General features: G+C 41.1%; 1 protein-coding gene across 2 annotated transcripts in view; it reads right to left on the reverse strand.

The window, feature by feature from the left end:
* The window catches only part of sgta (small glutamine rich tetratricopeptide repeat co-chaperone alpha), a 55143-nt gene that overhangs the window by 22415 nt on the left and 16761 nt on the right, over positions 1–15967 (reverse strand). The window contains exons 2-9 of one of the 2 annotated variants that reach the window (XM_062452695.1): positions 14714–14857; positions 14349–14452; positions 10264–10351; positions 9985–10084; positions 8238–8342; positions 7910–8045; positions 7769–7831; positions 7330–7367 (exon numbers count right to left, since the gene is read on the reverse strand). In XM_062452695.1, the coding sequence (XP_062308679.1) occupies positions 7330–7367; positions 7769–7831; positions 7910–8045; positions 8238–8342; positions 9985–10084; positions 10264–10351; positions 14349–14452; positions 14714–14813 (734 nt within the window). In that variant the 5' untranslated portion in view covers positions 14814–14857. Of the gene's footprint in view, positions 1–7329; positions 7368–7768; positions 7832–7909; positions 8046–8237; positions 8343–9984; positions 10085–10263; positions 10355–14348; positions 14453–14713; positions 14858–15967 lie in introns of both variants that reach the window. The other variant, XM_062452694.1, reaches the window with a different exon arrangement.

The raw sequence follows: 15967 nt of genomic DNA on the forward strand, positions 1-15967 counted from the left end.
AAGGTTAAAATCAAATTATTTTTATTTGTTTTTGTATTGGGTAAAATTTGGTAAACACAACGATGGTTTTAACCCTTTAACCCTTGTGCTGCCTTTGGGTCATGTGACCCAAAGGCAGCACAAGGGTTAAAGGCTTCTCATGGAACCAAGGCATAAAAACAGCAGACTGGAGTTTGGTGCTTTTTCACACTATAAGCGCCGAGACGGTGTCAAATGGCCCCTTAGTCTTCAGACAGGGACGTTGTTACTGACACATACTGGTCGCTAGATGGCGCTTCTTGCATGGAGCAAAGGCACGGTTGGAAAATGAACATGCCTTCGTCAATCTGTCCTTTATTTCCGTGTTGTTAGTCTGTGATTACTTCATAAGAGCGTTTGTTGTCTAGCCCTTCAAAAATTCAGCAAAATGTAATTTATCGGCTAAAGGATGTCAAACACGTTGCAGGTTAAGCCTAGTTTATATACTTCTGCGGGTCTGTATTCTTAAAGTCATGTGGGGGTGTGCGGAGACATGCTCAGCATTTATAGTTGTGCAGCTCTGTAGCTCTTTTGCACTAGGCGGCGCAATTGCCCAAAATTCACTATGTAAGGCTGTTTGTCATCCTGCCACCCACCTCTAATATGCTCAAATCTGGAGTTACTGGACGGCGTCTCTACTTGATGGGTCTCACATGTCATTGTGTAACTTACTGTTGTATTGCTAGTCATATTTTGATAAGGATCAAGATGTGGTCTGATTGGTTGTTCTACAGATAATATTTGGGTATAAAGGGAATTGTCAAGCCTTGTTCTCTAGATTCTTGATCTCATGCAGGGCACTACACTGCGACCAAAATGGTTGCAGTTGCGACCTTTTGAAATGCCATTGCGACCGTTATTTTTAATGGGTCGCAAATGTATCACTGATTATTTTTGTGCTTAGCGTAGGTTTTAGGTAATATGCTATGATTTATTATGAGCATTTGTTAAAACAGTAATGTGTATTTTAAGAATACGTTTTAAAACGTGCTCTGAGCATTCAACACATCAAGTTGGCTTTAGCCCCGCGACCCCCGACCCCCCTACCGGAATGGTGTAGCCTAACGTTGATTTAAAAAACAAAACAACCTCTCGTCAAGACGCACGCAGCAATCGCATATAGGCTACTCAATCTGACGTGTTAAAATGAAGCGGACAATTCGCCATGTACGGAGCATGTGATTGAGAATGACACGGACATATGAATTTTGACACCAGTGGCTCGAAGAATACCAGTGGTCATAGGTGCCATTACCAGCGTATAAGTATTATTTACATTTACATTTATGCATTTAGCAGACGCTTTTATCCAAACCGACTTCCAAGAGAGAGCTTTACAAAAGAGCATAGGTCACTGATCATAACAACGAGATAGCCCCAAACATTGCGAACAGCCAAAACATGAAACATACATGGTGGAAAACCAAATAAGTGCCAAAGGGAAGAACCATAAGAGCATGCAGTTAAACAAGTTACAATTGAACAACATGAAACTCCCCACAAGAGTGCAAGAGTGTACCTGTAGAAAAAAACAATCAACAGTAAAATATTTCACAGCGAGTACAAGAATTTGAAACCAACAAGAGTAACCAACAAGAGCAACAAGTCTCTCAATACGAGTCATTGTGATCCTGGAGGAAACTAACATCAGGTCCAGCCAAGCATTCCTAAGTGCCGTTGTACTCCCGGAACAAGTGCGTCTTGAGCCTTTTCTTGAAGGTGGAGAGACAGTCAGTGTCCCTGATGGAGGTGGGGAGTTGATTCCACCATAGGGGGCCAGACAGGAGAAGAGCTTGTGTTGGGACCGGGCGCTCTTGAGCGGTGGGACCGCCAGACGGTTGTCAGAAGAAGACCGTAGGTGGCGGGTGGGGGTGTAAGGCTGGAGGAGAGACTTGATGTAGTCGGGTGCAGTCCCGTTCACCGCTTGGAAGGTCAGTACCAGAGTCTTGAATCTGATACGGGCCGTGATGGGAAGCCAGTGGAGCGGGGTAACATGGGAGCGTCTGGGTAGATTGAAGACCAGACGGGCCGCTGCGTTCTGAATCCTCTGGAGAGGGCAGGTTGCGCAAGCTGGGAGACCGGCGAGCAGCGAGTTGCAGTAGTCCAACTTGGAGAGGACAAGTGCTTGGACTAGCAGCTGGGTGGAATGCTCAGACAGGTATCTCCCGATCTTCTGGATGTTGTAGAGGGTGAATCTAGTATTGCCAAACATTTTCGCCAGCGCAAGGGGCAACGTGTAGTCTATTTAAAAGTCTAATGTTTTCGTATCGCTTCAGATTCCTCACTACATAAAATGTGGTTGTCATTACAGTTTACTTAAGTCTTCTAAATTAAATAAACCTCATAAGGTATGCGAAAAAGTAGTATTACCATGGCAATACTGGTAATACTGACGGCGGCAATGTTTAAAGTACCAAGACGGAGCAATGCACTGTGTGTACTGTAAATTCTGTGGGCCTTCAATTGCAGGACTGTCCAAATTTGTAACAGCGTCAAAACAATTCAAACACGAAACATTGAAGCTTCACAATGACGGTATGAAGCACGCAAAGTGTAGAGACAGGTAGGGCCTACATATCCCGTGACGCAGCAGCACTCGCGACTGCATTTCGGCGTTATTTTTCCTTAAGAGTTGAGGAGTCTGCTCATCTGTGCCCCAACCATAGTATGTTGAAATCTAAAATAAATTCATTTTGAACTTCAAATAATGAAGTGCCATAATGTAGGCCTACAGTATTTTATATTGCAGTAAATATATCCCAATGAATGTAAAAGAAAACAAGCAGGCATGTGGTTTAAAAGATGGCAAGTAATTAAAGGTCCCATGGCATGCTGTTCTTGGATGCTTTTATATAGGCCTTAGTGGTCCCCTAATACTGTATCTGAAGTCTCATTCCTGAAATTCAGCCTTGGTGCAGAATTACAGCCACTATGAGCAGTCCCACAATGAGCTTTCCTTAGGACGTGCCATTTCTGTGTGTGTAGCTTTAACCTTTTCATGTTCCTGTTAAATTTGCCTGAAAACGCCTAAACAGCATACCCAAAGTAAATTGGAAGCTGTTCTTGAACCATTTGGAGTACATGCATGTAAATGATCTCTTTTGAAAGCTGACACTCTGAAGTTATGTCCCCTGTTGTCAGGACCCCTGTCAGTCCTTCTAGTGTTGAGTAATAGAAGCTTGAACACAAGGAAAGTGAAAATTTCTATTTCCGCCTAGATTTTGTTTTGAAAACAGAGGCCTGAAGAGGCCTAGAGGTGGTAGGTATTATCTGGAAGACTAAATTGGACCACAGGTTGAAGCCTTACCCAATTCAAATCAAAAGTCAAACATAATACCACAATATATTCATATTTGACACATGTTTTTATAAGAGTACATCCAGGAATTTTCTAAAAGGGTCTTTTGGAGACTCCAAAATGACCCTTTGTAACCAAGGTCAAGGTCAAATAAAAAGGTATTATTTTTCATAATTGTTATCTCTGGCCCATCTCTGGTACTTAGAAATATCATATATAATAGCTAAATCCCTAATTAGTAATACTGAAACACAAAAACTGAAGCATGAACACATTGGAGTGCTTTATCTGATTCCAAGGATTGGCGCACAAAGAACACTGATTCTGTCAACCATATTGCGCAATCGACTGTTATTTTGAAGGCTCCACAGACGCATACAAATGAGGTATTGGCATTTTCAGCTAGCTGTCAGCTACAAGGCTAACGAGCTAATTTCAGAGCCAGTCGAAGCCAGTTCGAGAAATTTGTTTAGAACGAGTGTGGGGGGGGGGGGCGGGGGGGGGCAGGACGCACAGACCTAGTTGGCTTTAGAGGGCTGTCAACGGGGCATGGAAGCTCCTATTGGGTCGAACAAGGTGTCAATCAAAAGGGGAGGGTTCAACGGACATTTTGAGACCTTCATTTTGTAAATACTCCGTTGATAAATCGGAGAAAATAACACTTTTATGTGAACAAGTTGTTTCTTCCGTCGGCTAACTTGCATAATGAAACAAAGGATAATGGCTATTCATGAACGTAAAACATTGTATTTGGACGAATTACTTTACATGGTTAGATACTTTGAACCCTTGGGACTTACGCAGATCAAGTTTTGATGGCATGATTTGCACACCTGGACCTATTAGAACAACTTAGGGTGAGTACAACTTTTTTCTTTGGCATTGTTGAAGGAATGTTCACCGGAAAAAGACGTTGACTTTGCTTGCTATTGCGACTTGATCTTGAATTGGTTTATTTCAATGGAAGCACAAGAATCGTAGCTTTCCAACGATGTATAACATGTGTAGCGTCTAAAAAATATATTTTTTAGAATTTAGTGCGTCGTAACTGAGGAAGGGGGAGGCAGCATTTTTGTCTCGCGGGCGAAACAGGAGCGTAAACAGGTTAAATGCTATGAGGAGGAGAGAGGCGGGGCTAACTGCCATTGCAAGCCATGATGTCTCTTGAGGAAAAAACAATATCGCGCTTGCAGTCGTAGCTCATTTTCTCATTGGCGGGCCAAATTCTCTGTGTGGGCAAAGCAGAGAAAGGGGAGGTAACCTTTCCCCTTATGACGACATAAGTGGAAGATTTTCACATCGGAGCATTTCAGCTTTAATTTTCTCAAAAGGCGGAGAAAAATACCCAGGGCTTGGTTTACACCATTGTTCATTATTATCCAGAGCGGCTTACTATAAATAATTTGTGCGACCAAATCATGTTTTGCGCCAGTAACTGAAAAAGTTAGCAGCGCAAGTGCCACCAGTGGAAAAGGTTAGTGTACAGCCCTGTCATGAGGGATTCTCCTTAACTCTGACTTCTCCTACTCCTTCTCCACCTATTGTTCTCTCTCTGATTTACAATAATCACGGTAGAGTAGTTAAGAGTTAAGTCTTCGCTTTGTAACATAATTGCCTTGTATTTGATGTTATACATCTGCGATGTTATTAAATATCTATTTAATTTAACCTTACTTTGACCATTCTAGCTCTGATTTAACCCAGTCAAATGTGACACGCTCCAATGAAAAGGGGCGGTTGTCGGCCAACTAATGGTCGACATCTGTACAAAGTACAATCCCATCGCCCCTCCTAATCAAGTAGTGAATCGGCGGATCTGGTCTTGAGTCAAGTACCTTTAAATATAAATGTTTCACAAGTAGTTGTGTCAACTTTCAAGCATGCCTTCTGTGTGTTCGGCGTACATTTTTGTTATACATTCATTTTAGCCTACATCCACGGACTAACTAGAATGAATAGGCTAATCTCGTGCATTGCATTGTGCACAGGATGAATATTTATTTGTTTCACCTGGTAAACAATGAATACATCTTTCAGGCTGTTTTCGGAAGATGCAATTTGCACCAACAACTTAACACAACTTGAACCATAATCGGGACAGGTAAAGTGCAATGTTGTCAGTAAAAAATACTGGGTGATAACACATATTTAGGATAAGTCAAAAAGCAGGATCCTGGAATTTGATCGAGTGCCATATTTTGTTTTCTTTTCTTCACTGTGGTGAAATAACCAGCACTCAACGCTTCTGATGATTAACACACAACAATTGCACCTCTCTTAACCCCATTTGGGTTAGAGCTTTCCAGGTTTACCAACATTCAGCAATGCGTATCTTCAACTATTTTCAGATTTGAATGGCTGACATCATTTGAAAGCTTACAATCTGCACTTTCACAATCTGGGAAAGTTGTCTGTGAGCCGACCAAATGTCATCTTTTTTTTCAAATTACTGCAATTCCAGCATATTAGGTTAATGTTATACACTGTTCAGTTTACCCCTCTTTATTTAAACCACGGAGAATAGTTTTTGTATTTGGGCAATATTAAACCCCCATCACTATGTTAAACTCAATTGATTTATGCTAAAATCGTTATGTAAAAGTCCTCTAAATGAAACCGAAAAATGCTCTCTTTATTCTCATAAACTATGATTATGGCATGAATGTGATCTAGCCAGCTGCTTTAATTATTTAGGAGGATATCTTTAGGGGTATGCGGGGCTCTAGACTGCAAAAACATTTTTGACAGCGTGCAAGTATTTTGTACAACTATTCGCACATGTGCGACCTGCATATTTGACCTTTTTCTTTTTTCTTTCCATGTTGAAAAACGAGGAGGGAGCGAGTCTGCCAGAGTTGGCCGAGGTGTGTGAGGGGGGTGGGTCCGTGAGCGATTATTCAACTGTGTGGGTAATTTAATCTACACTTGTGTCTCGCTCGGGTGTCTCATGAAGGGAGTGATTGACGGCTAATATTAACCAATCTAACATCTGCATTCAAGTTAAGAATCTAAAGAAAGTTTAATTGGATAAATTACATTGGATAGAACAGTGGACCGGTCACTGTATCAGCTCACAGTAGGCACATACTACTGTGCAATTAGCGAGGATTTTGTAGAGAAATGAAAACATGTTGCGCCACAACAATTATTTGCACTCGCACAAATGCTCCTGTAAGGAGTTGGAAAGACGGGAAGTCAGCAAACTTCTTCCATTTGGCACACAGCTTTGTGCGTCATTTATTCAAGTAGGCTTACAAACACAATACTTTTGAACAGAAAACATAGCCATAGCTAGCTACCCACAACGTAGCCCAGACCTCACTGCACCCTTAAAAGGTGCAGTGTCCACTTGAACCTGACCAGTGAATTATATAGTGTAGTCTGCCATGTCATGATATGTATAGTTATAGGGATATGAAAGGATCTATATCAGGATATGAGATTTTGGTCATATTGCACAGCCCTACACATTTTTCTTGTCCATGATCTGTCAACGACATTAACAATCGCCAATTTAAACAATCTTTTGGTAGCTAATTTCTTCCTTTAGTGTTGTTGTGGGGGTTAGCAGCTTTCTGAATGCCATTGATAGATGCTCTTTTCAGTTCTCTCTGGTTCTGAAAGGTAGTGCTACCTTTAGGTTAGTCTTCTTTGTTTTCCGCGGCTATCGGATAGTCTAGTCTCACTGGGATGAGCACACCGTTTTTTGACGAGTGTTTTGTATCACATTATTAGAATAAACAGTATCAAAAGCAAGAATCAGTTTTAATTTAATTTAAAATGTTCCTAATAATAAATATTAAATTCCACTGGACTTGTTTGTTGGAACGTCACATAAAAATTTTAACAAGTCTGACATCTAGATTATTATTTCTGTCTTTCCAGGGTGTATATACTTTATATCTTTATATACGGCTTTGGCTCAAATAATATCTTTAAATAATTGTCAAATAAATCCACAAAAAAAATGTTTTTGACAAGCCTTTCCCACCCACTGTATTGCATCAACTTACAGCTGTTGCACTTGTGGGTTGTTCATCAAATTGGATGCCTAGGATAAAACATAAGAAATAAAAACATGGTTAGCTGGCTAAAACAGAAGATGCATTGTCATAGTAAAATACAAATGCAGTGTTTCCTCTAGGAATTGTTTCAGCAGCGGGTGGGGGGGTCCAGTTTTACCTGGGTGGTGCATGCATGCAACCAACTTTATAACCTATTTACAGTCCCAGCTTGATGGCCTGTGCTTCGTCTTTGTCTCCTCTCTTCTTTCCTCTCCACTCATCTCTGCTCCGCAGTTGTACAATTGCAATTTTGTGACATTTCATATAATTCTGAAGCAGGGGCGGCAATGATTTTGTAGCGTCTGGCCGCTGCTGAAAATACATATAGCTGAAACACTGAAAGGTTTGAACTTAATGACCCCACTTGTATCTCAGTTACTGAACTCACCATATTCATGAAGCCAGGGTTACTGAGCAAACCAGCCAGATCTACGCCTCCCATTCCCCCTGTCTATAAAAAGGTATAAAGATGAACAATGAGACATTCCATATATATGCTGTTTATTGTCCAACAATTTGGATGTCTTACTGGGCTGGGGGTCTCCATTTTTTGCTCAGCTATCTTCAGGTTTGATTTATAGGTGTCATTGTCTGGGTCCAACTCCAGGGCTTTCTTGTAGTAGCTCACAGCTTCTGTGTGTTTGTTTAAACTGGCTAGAGCCAATCTTGAAATGAAACATTTAAAATCCAATTACACTTGTATCTGCAATCTTCAAGGCAGTATTTACTCAACTGAGAAGTACGGCCAGCCACATTCTACACATTCCATTCAAACTACTCAGACTTCACATCCACAATTACCATTTCTTATGATCTTGTTGTACCCTAAGCTACTGACTCCTCATTCATGTGCCTACCCCATTCTTCCATATGCTTTGCTGTAATTTGGGTCAATCCCTATGGCGAGTTCACAGTCCTGCACAGCTCCAGCATAGTTACCAATTTTGCTGTATGCAGCAGCCCTATAAAAAAATAAGTAGCAAATGACACATTGGTTTACACAGAAATTGTGAGAATGTGATTGATAGCATTTATTCTATTGTAGCTATGCCAGAAAGATCATCTGATTCACAGAAACAAACCAAATAAAATTGATTGCAGGTAAATAGTGAGGGAAAAATTATTTGATCCTCTGCTGATTTTGTATGTTTACCTACTGACAAAGAAATGATCATTCTATACATTTTAATGGTAGGTTTATTTGAACAAGGAGAGGCAGAATAACAACAACAAAATCCTTGTAGTTGGCCACCAGGTTTTCACACATCTCAGGAGGGATTTTGTCCCACTCCTCTTTGCAGATCTTCAAGTCATTAAGGTTTCGAGGCTGACGTTTGGCAACTCGAACCTTCAGCTCCCTCCACAGACTTTAAGGTCTCCAGGACCTTAATGTGTTTCTTCTTGAGCCACTCCTTTGTTGCCTTGGCCATGTGTTTTGGGTCATTGTTATGCTGGAATACCCACCCACAACCCAATTTCAATTCCCTGGCTGAGGGAAGGAGGTTCTCACCCAAGATTTGATGGTACATGGCCCGGTCCATCATCCCTTTGATGCGGTGAAGTTGTCCTGTCCCCTTAGCAGAAAAACACCCCCAAAGCATAATGTTTCCACCTCCGTGTTTGACGATGGGGATGGTCTTCTATAGGCAGCATTCCTCCTCCTCCAAACACGGCGAGTTGATGCCAAAGAGCTCGATTTTGTTCTCAACTGACCACAACACATTTACCCAGTTCTCCTCCGAATCATTCAGATGTTCATTGGCAAACTTCAGACGGGCCTGTACATGTGCTTTCTTGAGCAAGAGGACCTTGCGGGAGCTGCAGGATTTCAGTCCTTCACAGCGTAGTGTGTTACCAATTGTTTTGTTGGTGACCATGGTCCCAGCTGCCTTGAGAAGCCCTGTGTAGTTCTGGGCTGATTCCTCACCATTCTCATGATCATTGCAACTCCACGAGGTGAGATCTTGCATGGAGCCCCAGACCGAGGGAGATTGACAGTTCTTTTGAGTTTCTTCCATTTGCGAATAATCGCCCCAACTGTTGTCACCTTCTCACCAAGTTGCTTGGCGATGGACTTGTTGCCCATTCCAGCCTTGTGTAGGTCTACAATCTTTTCCCTGACATCCTTGGACAGCTCTTTGGTCTTGGCCATGGTGGAGAGTTTGGAATCTGATTGATTACTTCTGTGGACAGGTGTCTTTTATACAGGTAACAAACTGAGATTAGGAGCACTCCCTTTAAGAGTGTGCTCCTAATCTTGCTCCTAATCTCTGTTACCTGTATGAAAGACATCTGAGAGCCAGAAATCTGATTGAGGGTGTCAAATACTTCTTTCACTCATTAAAATGCTATTCATAACAATTTTGACATTCATTTTCTGGGTTTTGGTTGTTGTTATTGTCTTTCACTGTTCTAATAAAACTACCATTTAAATTATAGAATGATCATTTATTTGTCAGTGGGCAAACTTTCAAAATCAGCAGGGGATCAAATATTTTTTTTCCTCACTGTATTGTATACAAAACTCAATGCACATGCATTTATAAAATGCTTTAATCAGAAATATGGTCGTAGGATGAAGCCTGTAGGTTTGTTGGCCAATACCTGTTGCAGTAGTAAACAGCGTTTTGTGGATTTACAGCAATAGCCTTGGAGTAAAATTCCACTGCTGCACCAAAGTTCTCTACCTTCATTTGGTCATTACCTGATGAGGAAAACAAAATTGTCAGAAATTCTTGTTACAGACTTCTATAACATCTCTCTTAGTTATTCATTATTTTAAAGTTCAATCATCGAAAAGGTTTAGGGTGAAAATATACACTCAAGGTACTTCTACACAGCAGTATATTTGAGTCAAGGGCCACATATGTGGAAAGGTCCTACCATCAGTTTTGAGTCTTTCGGCCTCTGCCACTTCCTCTTCAGTGGGGGCATCTGTTTTTGTGTTTATTTTAACCTGGGGGATGTGTGGCTGCTGCCAGAAAGAGACAATAAACAAATTACTCGTGGTTAGTAAAGTATAGTGTCCAGTAATGTAATTCAGCATTGAACATTGACACTTGTTCAAGACAAGCACAATTTTGGGCCAATAAATGGCAGAAATTCTGCTTTACCAGCTGGGAACTAATCTGAATTTCCCCCCTCCCAGTCTAAATTAATTGCAAGCTGACCAACCAACCCGTGGGTGGCACATGGGAGCATGTCGTTAACAAGACTGACTGACCACTGTCACATAAAACAACAAGATATCAGCAAGTGAAATGTACTGATTAGAGCCCGACCGATAAAGGATTTTAAGGCTGATATCGATACAAATATTTGGTGATTTAAAAATCCGATATATGTATATTAAAATAAATCCAGAAATATTTGGTGATTTAAAAATCCGATATATGTATATTAAAATAAATCCAGAAACGCGTAACAAAACAAACAGATTTCCCTAACACTCTGTCCGACTCTGGCTGGATCAGCTGGTTGTAGGGTTTGTGGCGTTCTAAACACGAGTGTTGCCAACAGGGACGTTGTAGAGTGCCCTCTGGTGGACAAACTATAACTCCAACACTCAACATGGTTGAAGGGTGTTTCGTCCTGTTTTTTTAATTTATATTCATTTATCGTCCATTATAAATGCAGATACCGATAGTTTGGAAAACGCCTAATATTGGCCGATATCAGCCCACTGATAAATCAGGCGGGCTCTAGTACTGATGAACCCAATTTAGTTTGAATGCACACTTTGAATATGCTTACAGCCTTGTCAAAAAGTAGTCAAATGTGGGGGGGATTCATTTTTTCTTTACAGATATTACTGAGGACTCAATGGAGTTGGTGAAATGTGTAATAAATGGTGCTAAAATTGTTTCCCCTACAATTGACTGCTCATGTCAACAGGATGATATACAGTATGTAGCAAAGCTCTGCATGTTGTCCATCTGTGGGCCCGCTAGGTGACGGGAAAGAAACTTGCAAAATGCCCGCTACACCTTGTTTTATTAACTTACAAACATTAAACAAAAACACATAAAAAGTATAATACGTTTTTTTTTTTTTTTTTTTTTTTTAACAGTCTAATAAAGCAATGATTCTGGGCTAGCATTACAGTAAAAATCATGTCAGGAAAACTTACTCATGTCATGTCATCTCTCAAGATAAATCAATATAACTGTTTTAATTGACATCAAATATATCTTATTTTCTTTAAGTACCAGTGAACTCCATTACAATCAACATCAAAACTGCACAAAAAGGCAATTTATTATTTAAAAATCACCTCAGAAACCCTAACTGTCACATGTGAGGGTCACATTGGAGAAGCAGCTGCCACGTTCAAGAGCAGCTCCTCCCTCTAAAATCATTACATTTACATTTAGTCATTTAGCAGACGCTCTTATCCAGAGCGGCTTACAGTAAGTACAGGGACATTCTCCCCGAGGCATGTAGGGTGAAGTGCCTCGCCCAAGGACACAACGTCATTTGACACGGCCGGGAACCGAACTGGCAACCTTCAGATTACTAGCCCGATTCTCTCACCGCTCAGCCACCTGACTCCATTAGCACATAATACGTAAAAAACATCTTATTTTCTTCAAATACCTCAAATTGGTGATTGATTGCAAAACCGATTTTACCTTGTCATAGTTGAATAACGACAGTTCGGTGGGTAAAATGAACATACAGTGAACCTCAAAGTCCATTGACACCTCTTTCCTATGCAAATCTCAAAATGAAAGAATTTGGCTATTAAACGCTAGCTTTTCAACAAAGCCACCGGACTGACGTCAGTCCGGGGACCGCCTTTTTTGGCTCTGGTCTGTATCTTTGTCACGCCCCAAAATTTACATCCAGACCAGCCCACTCACTGGTGTTCTTGCCCAGTCCGAGGTAGCGTAGATCCCCGAAGCTAGTTTAGCTGTGCGCTGCTCTGTGTAGGCTACTAAGCAATTACAAAAAATAACGTTTTGAAGTATAACAAGAATATTGAAAATGGACCACGGTCGTAAATGCTGTGTGCATTCAACAGGCATGGCTGCTGTTTGTCTATGAGAAGATCCCGGCGAAGTTCGACACTCAATTATTCATTTGCTCTGAACATTTCACCCAAGACAGTTTTGACAACCTTGAACAATTTCAAGCAGGATTTGCTAAGAAGCTGAACCTGAAAAGATGTGCTGTTCCGACCGTACGCTCATCGCAACCGCAAGCTGTAAGTAGGCTACAGTATGATTTTGTCAGTAACAGTTATTAGCAATGCTAACGTCTCCTGTATCTAGCATAGGTAGAATGCTAAATACGTTTCTAAACACATCAACATACTTTACTTAGCAAATGACTCTACCTAGATTAGCTGTAGTCGGCATTAGAAGGGAAACTTACGAAAAAATAGTCAGAAAACAAATAGCAGTCTGGCCTATTTCTAACGCCTGTCTAGATTATCTATTTGAAAGAACTGGAGAAAGGCAGGTGCTACATACAGGATACGTTAGCATTGCTAATAACTGTTACTGACAAAATCATACTACAGCTTGCGGTTGTGATGAATGTAAGGTCGGAACACACCTTTTTTCAGCAACAGCTTTATAGCAAATCCTGCTTTAGCTACATTGTGCCAGGTTTTCAAAACCGTCCTTGGTGAAATGGTTCGCGCAAATGTGTCGAGGGTCGAACTGCACAGGGATCTTCTACGCTACGGTATAGACAAACATCAGCCATGCCCGTCTAGTCAATGTTAGCTAGACTCTAGCTCATCTGCTTTTTATTAACGCTGATTTGCAAGGAATGCAAGAACAGCTAGATAGCGAAAACACCTAGGCTGTGTCTACTACCGCGCACTTGTGCACTTCGAGCACTGACTTTCAGTGCTTAGGGCGCTTACACTGACAGAACCAGCAGAATTCAGTACACTGAAAGTACCCGGATGACGCACTGCAAACGGTCAAAAAATGCAGTGTACAACGATGGACACTACTCGCCCTAAACGGGTGCCATATTGGCTACGTAGCGGAAGAGGAGGAGCCCTTTCGGCAGCTTTTCCAGAGCCTGTTCTCTGGCATTTCATTTCTAAAATAATGGCGGACGAAATGACTCGCAAGAAGATTTGAGTCCGTCACTTCTGCCTCTTCCGCCTTACATTCGCGGGTGCCGCGAGCAGATTTGCGTCTGTCACTTCTGCCAAGTGGTTAACGTAAGTGTTCGATTTGAGACAGCACTAATCAGCGACGGAGTGCACTACAGATTTAAGTGCACTGTATTGTAGTGCACTGTATTGCAGTGTACTTCGTAAAGTGTTCGGTAATAGACACACCCCTAGACTGTAGGCATGTAAACTAGTTTAGCTTGCTAACGCAAGAGCATAGGTAGAATGTGTGATGATTTAGCCTAGTTTATTGGCAATGGGGCTAACGTTGTTTCATGTTCCTGACTTTCATTCAAATAAATAACCCGTGCTGTTATGTAAATCTACAATTCACGATGCATGTTTGTCCAGATCTTTGTCAGGTTATTTTTCAGCAAGATGTCTAGAGCTAGCTAACTGAAGCTGAGTTGAATCACAATATAGTTTGGTTGCTATAAGCTGTAACGTTCTACCCACCTAAGTCAATCCAGTTTGCTTCGACAACAGAAGCGGAAACAACTAACGTTATCATTTCAAATGATATCTAGTCAATCTGTTGAAAACAGTGTTGCACGTTTTTATTTCAAGTCTCCACCTTCGGTGTTTCAGTGAGTGCTGTTGGCCGTGTTCCGTTTTTGCTCCCCAGCTTCACTCGTTGAAAACCAACCAATCAGCGCGCAGCTCATCTAAATATTAATGAGCATACCATAAAAGGAGAAAAGCTAGTGTTTTTTCCCGGGAACATTTCAGAGGTTCTCTCAGGGGGCATCCAACCCTGCCTTCAATATCAAGCAATATCATATTTTAAAGGGAGGAGGAAAGGTAGCACTTGAAAAAAATATGAACGGTCTACCTTAGGTGTGGCAGAGGCAAAAATCTCAGGTAAAGTTTGCGTAACAGCTAGACTCTGATCCTCCGTTGAGACCTCAAAGGCTGTTTCCAGACATTGGACAGCAACTGCAGAAAAATTAAGGCAATGTACGCTCATTAGAATTCAATGTAAAGCAACGTATTTAATAGTGTAGTCTGTCCAATGCATAGTAGTGGAGACTGTAGAATAGCTATGAATAATGGGACTGCTTTTGTCATTGATAAAGACCGCTGATTCTTGTAAGAACTAAATCTACGCCTACATACTGTAAGTGAAGTCTATGAAGATCTGCATCTTTACTGATTGAGGTGTATAATTACAATTAAAATAGGTAAAAAATATCTTACCCTCTAGACTTTCCTGGGCATCTGATGATAAATTCCCAGAGTGAAATTGATCGTGAAGAAACTGGATGATTGAGAAGGCAAGCCTCTTTGTGTCTGTCATTTTCAAGGAGGTCCAGGCCTCTAGTATGTATTGTGGGGGAGACCCTGAAAGAGACAATTACAGCAATGGAGAAAGTGAGTACAATAATGTAATAACAGTGACAGCTGAATAATTACATATACAGGGCTTGAAATTGCGACCATTTTGGAAGCATACGCTCCCAAATTGGTATGTCTGCAACCTCAAAATATATTTGGGAGCATTTGTGCAAGTTCAAATAATCGTTATGGTGCGACCCGTTTTAATTTCTTTCAAATGCTCGCTAATTAGCCTACTGCACAGTGTGTGCCTGTTGTGAGCTGATCCAGTGACCGGTCCACCGTTCTATCCAACGCTACATAACCAATTACACTTCATCTTTACGTTCTTAACTTTCATGCAGATTTCAGGTTGATGGCCAATATTAACCAATCACACCTTGTTAATGTACTCCCTTGTCATGTGACAGTTAGCTAACCCTATCCTTAATATTCGGTTGGTGCTCCTACATTTTTGCTTCGGTTGGGGTTAACCCAGGGCTACCAAGTAAAAAAGTTTATTTTGAGCCCTGATATAGCTTGCTTGTACCATCTAATTTTTATATCCCACCTCCACACCCATGAAAAAAGAGGCATACATTATTTTTTCTTTATAAACATTATTTTTAAGTTGTGTAACATAGTGCAAAAAAGAAAATGACAGTAACATAACTAAAAAGGGTAGTGCAAAAAAAAGGTACGAAAATATCCATAGGTTTCCGCCCCCAAATTGTCAAAAGTCATGTAGACTTGCGCCAGCAGAAATCAGCAGAGCGAACAGAAATTTACTGCACACAGAAGTGAGCAGTTTTAACCTATGAGAGCGTGCCAGGCGCTCGCAGATACTTGTACAACTCAGTTGTTGAATTTGTGTCCTTATATATAAGTCCTTATATTGTACGAGTGAAAAGTTTATATCTGCGCATGTGAAAGAATCTATGCGTTTGCGACTTTTAACAAAACGGACGCCATAGGAGGGGTTGTGCCTGCCTCTCTGCAGCGGTGCCGTGTGTGAAGTTGTGTGTCAACTGGAGGAGGCGAAGATGGCACTGTTGGTATCGATACTGTTGCAAATTAGATTCTTATCCGATACAATTTTTTGGAAAACCCTAGTAATCAGAACATGGTGTTTGATAA

Source organism: Osmerus eperlanus, chromosome 26 (genome assembly GCF_963692335.1).
Source record: "Osmerus eperlanus chromosome 26, fOsmEpe2.1, whole genome shotgun sequence".
Classification (NCBI taxonomy): domain Eukaryota; kingdom Metazoa; phylum Chordata; class Actinopteri; order Osmeriformes; family Osmeridae; genus Osmerus; species Osmerus eperlanus.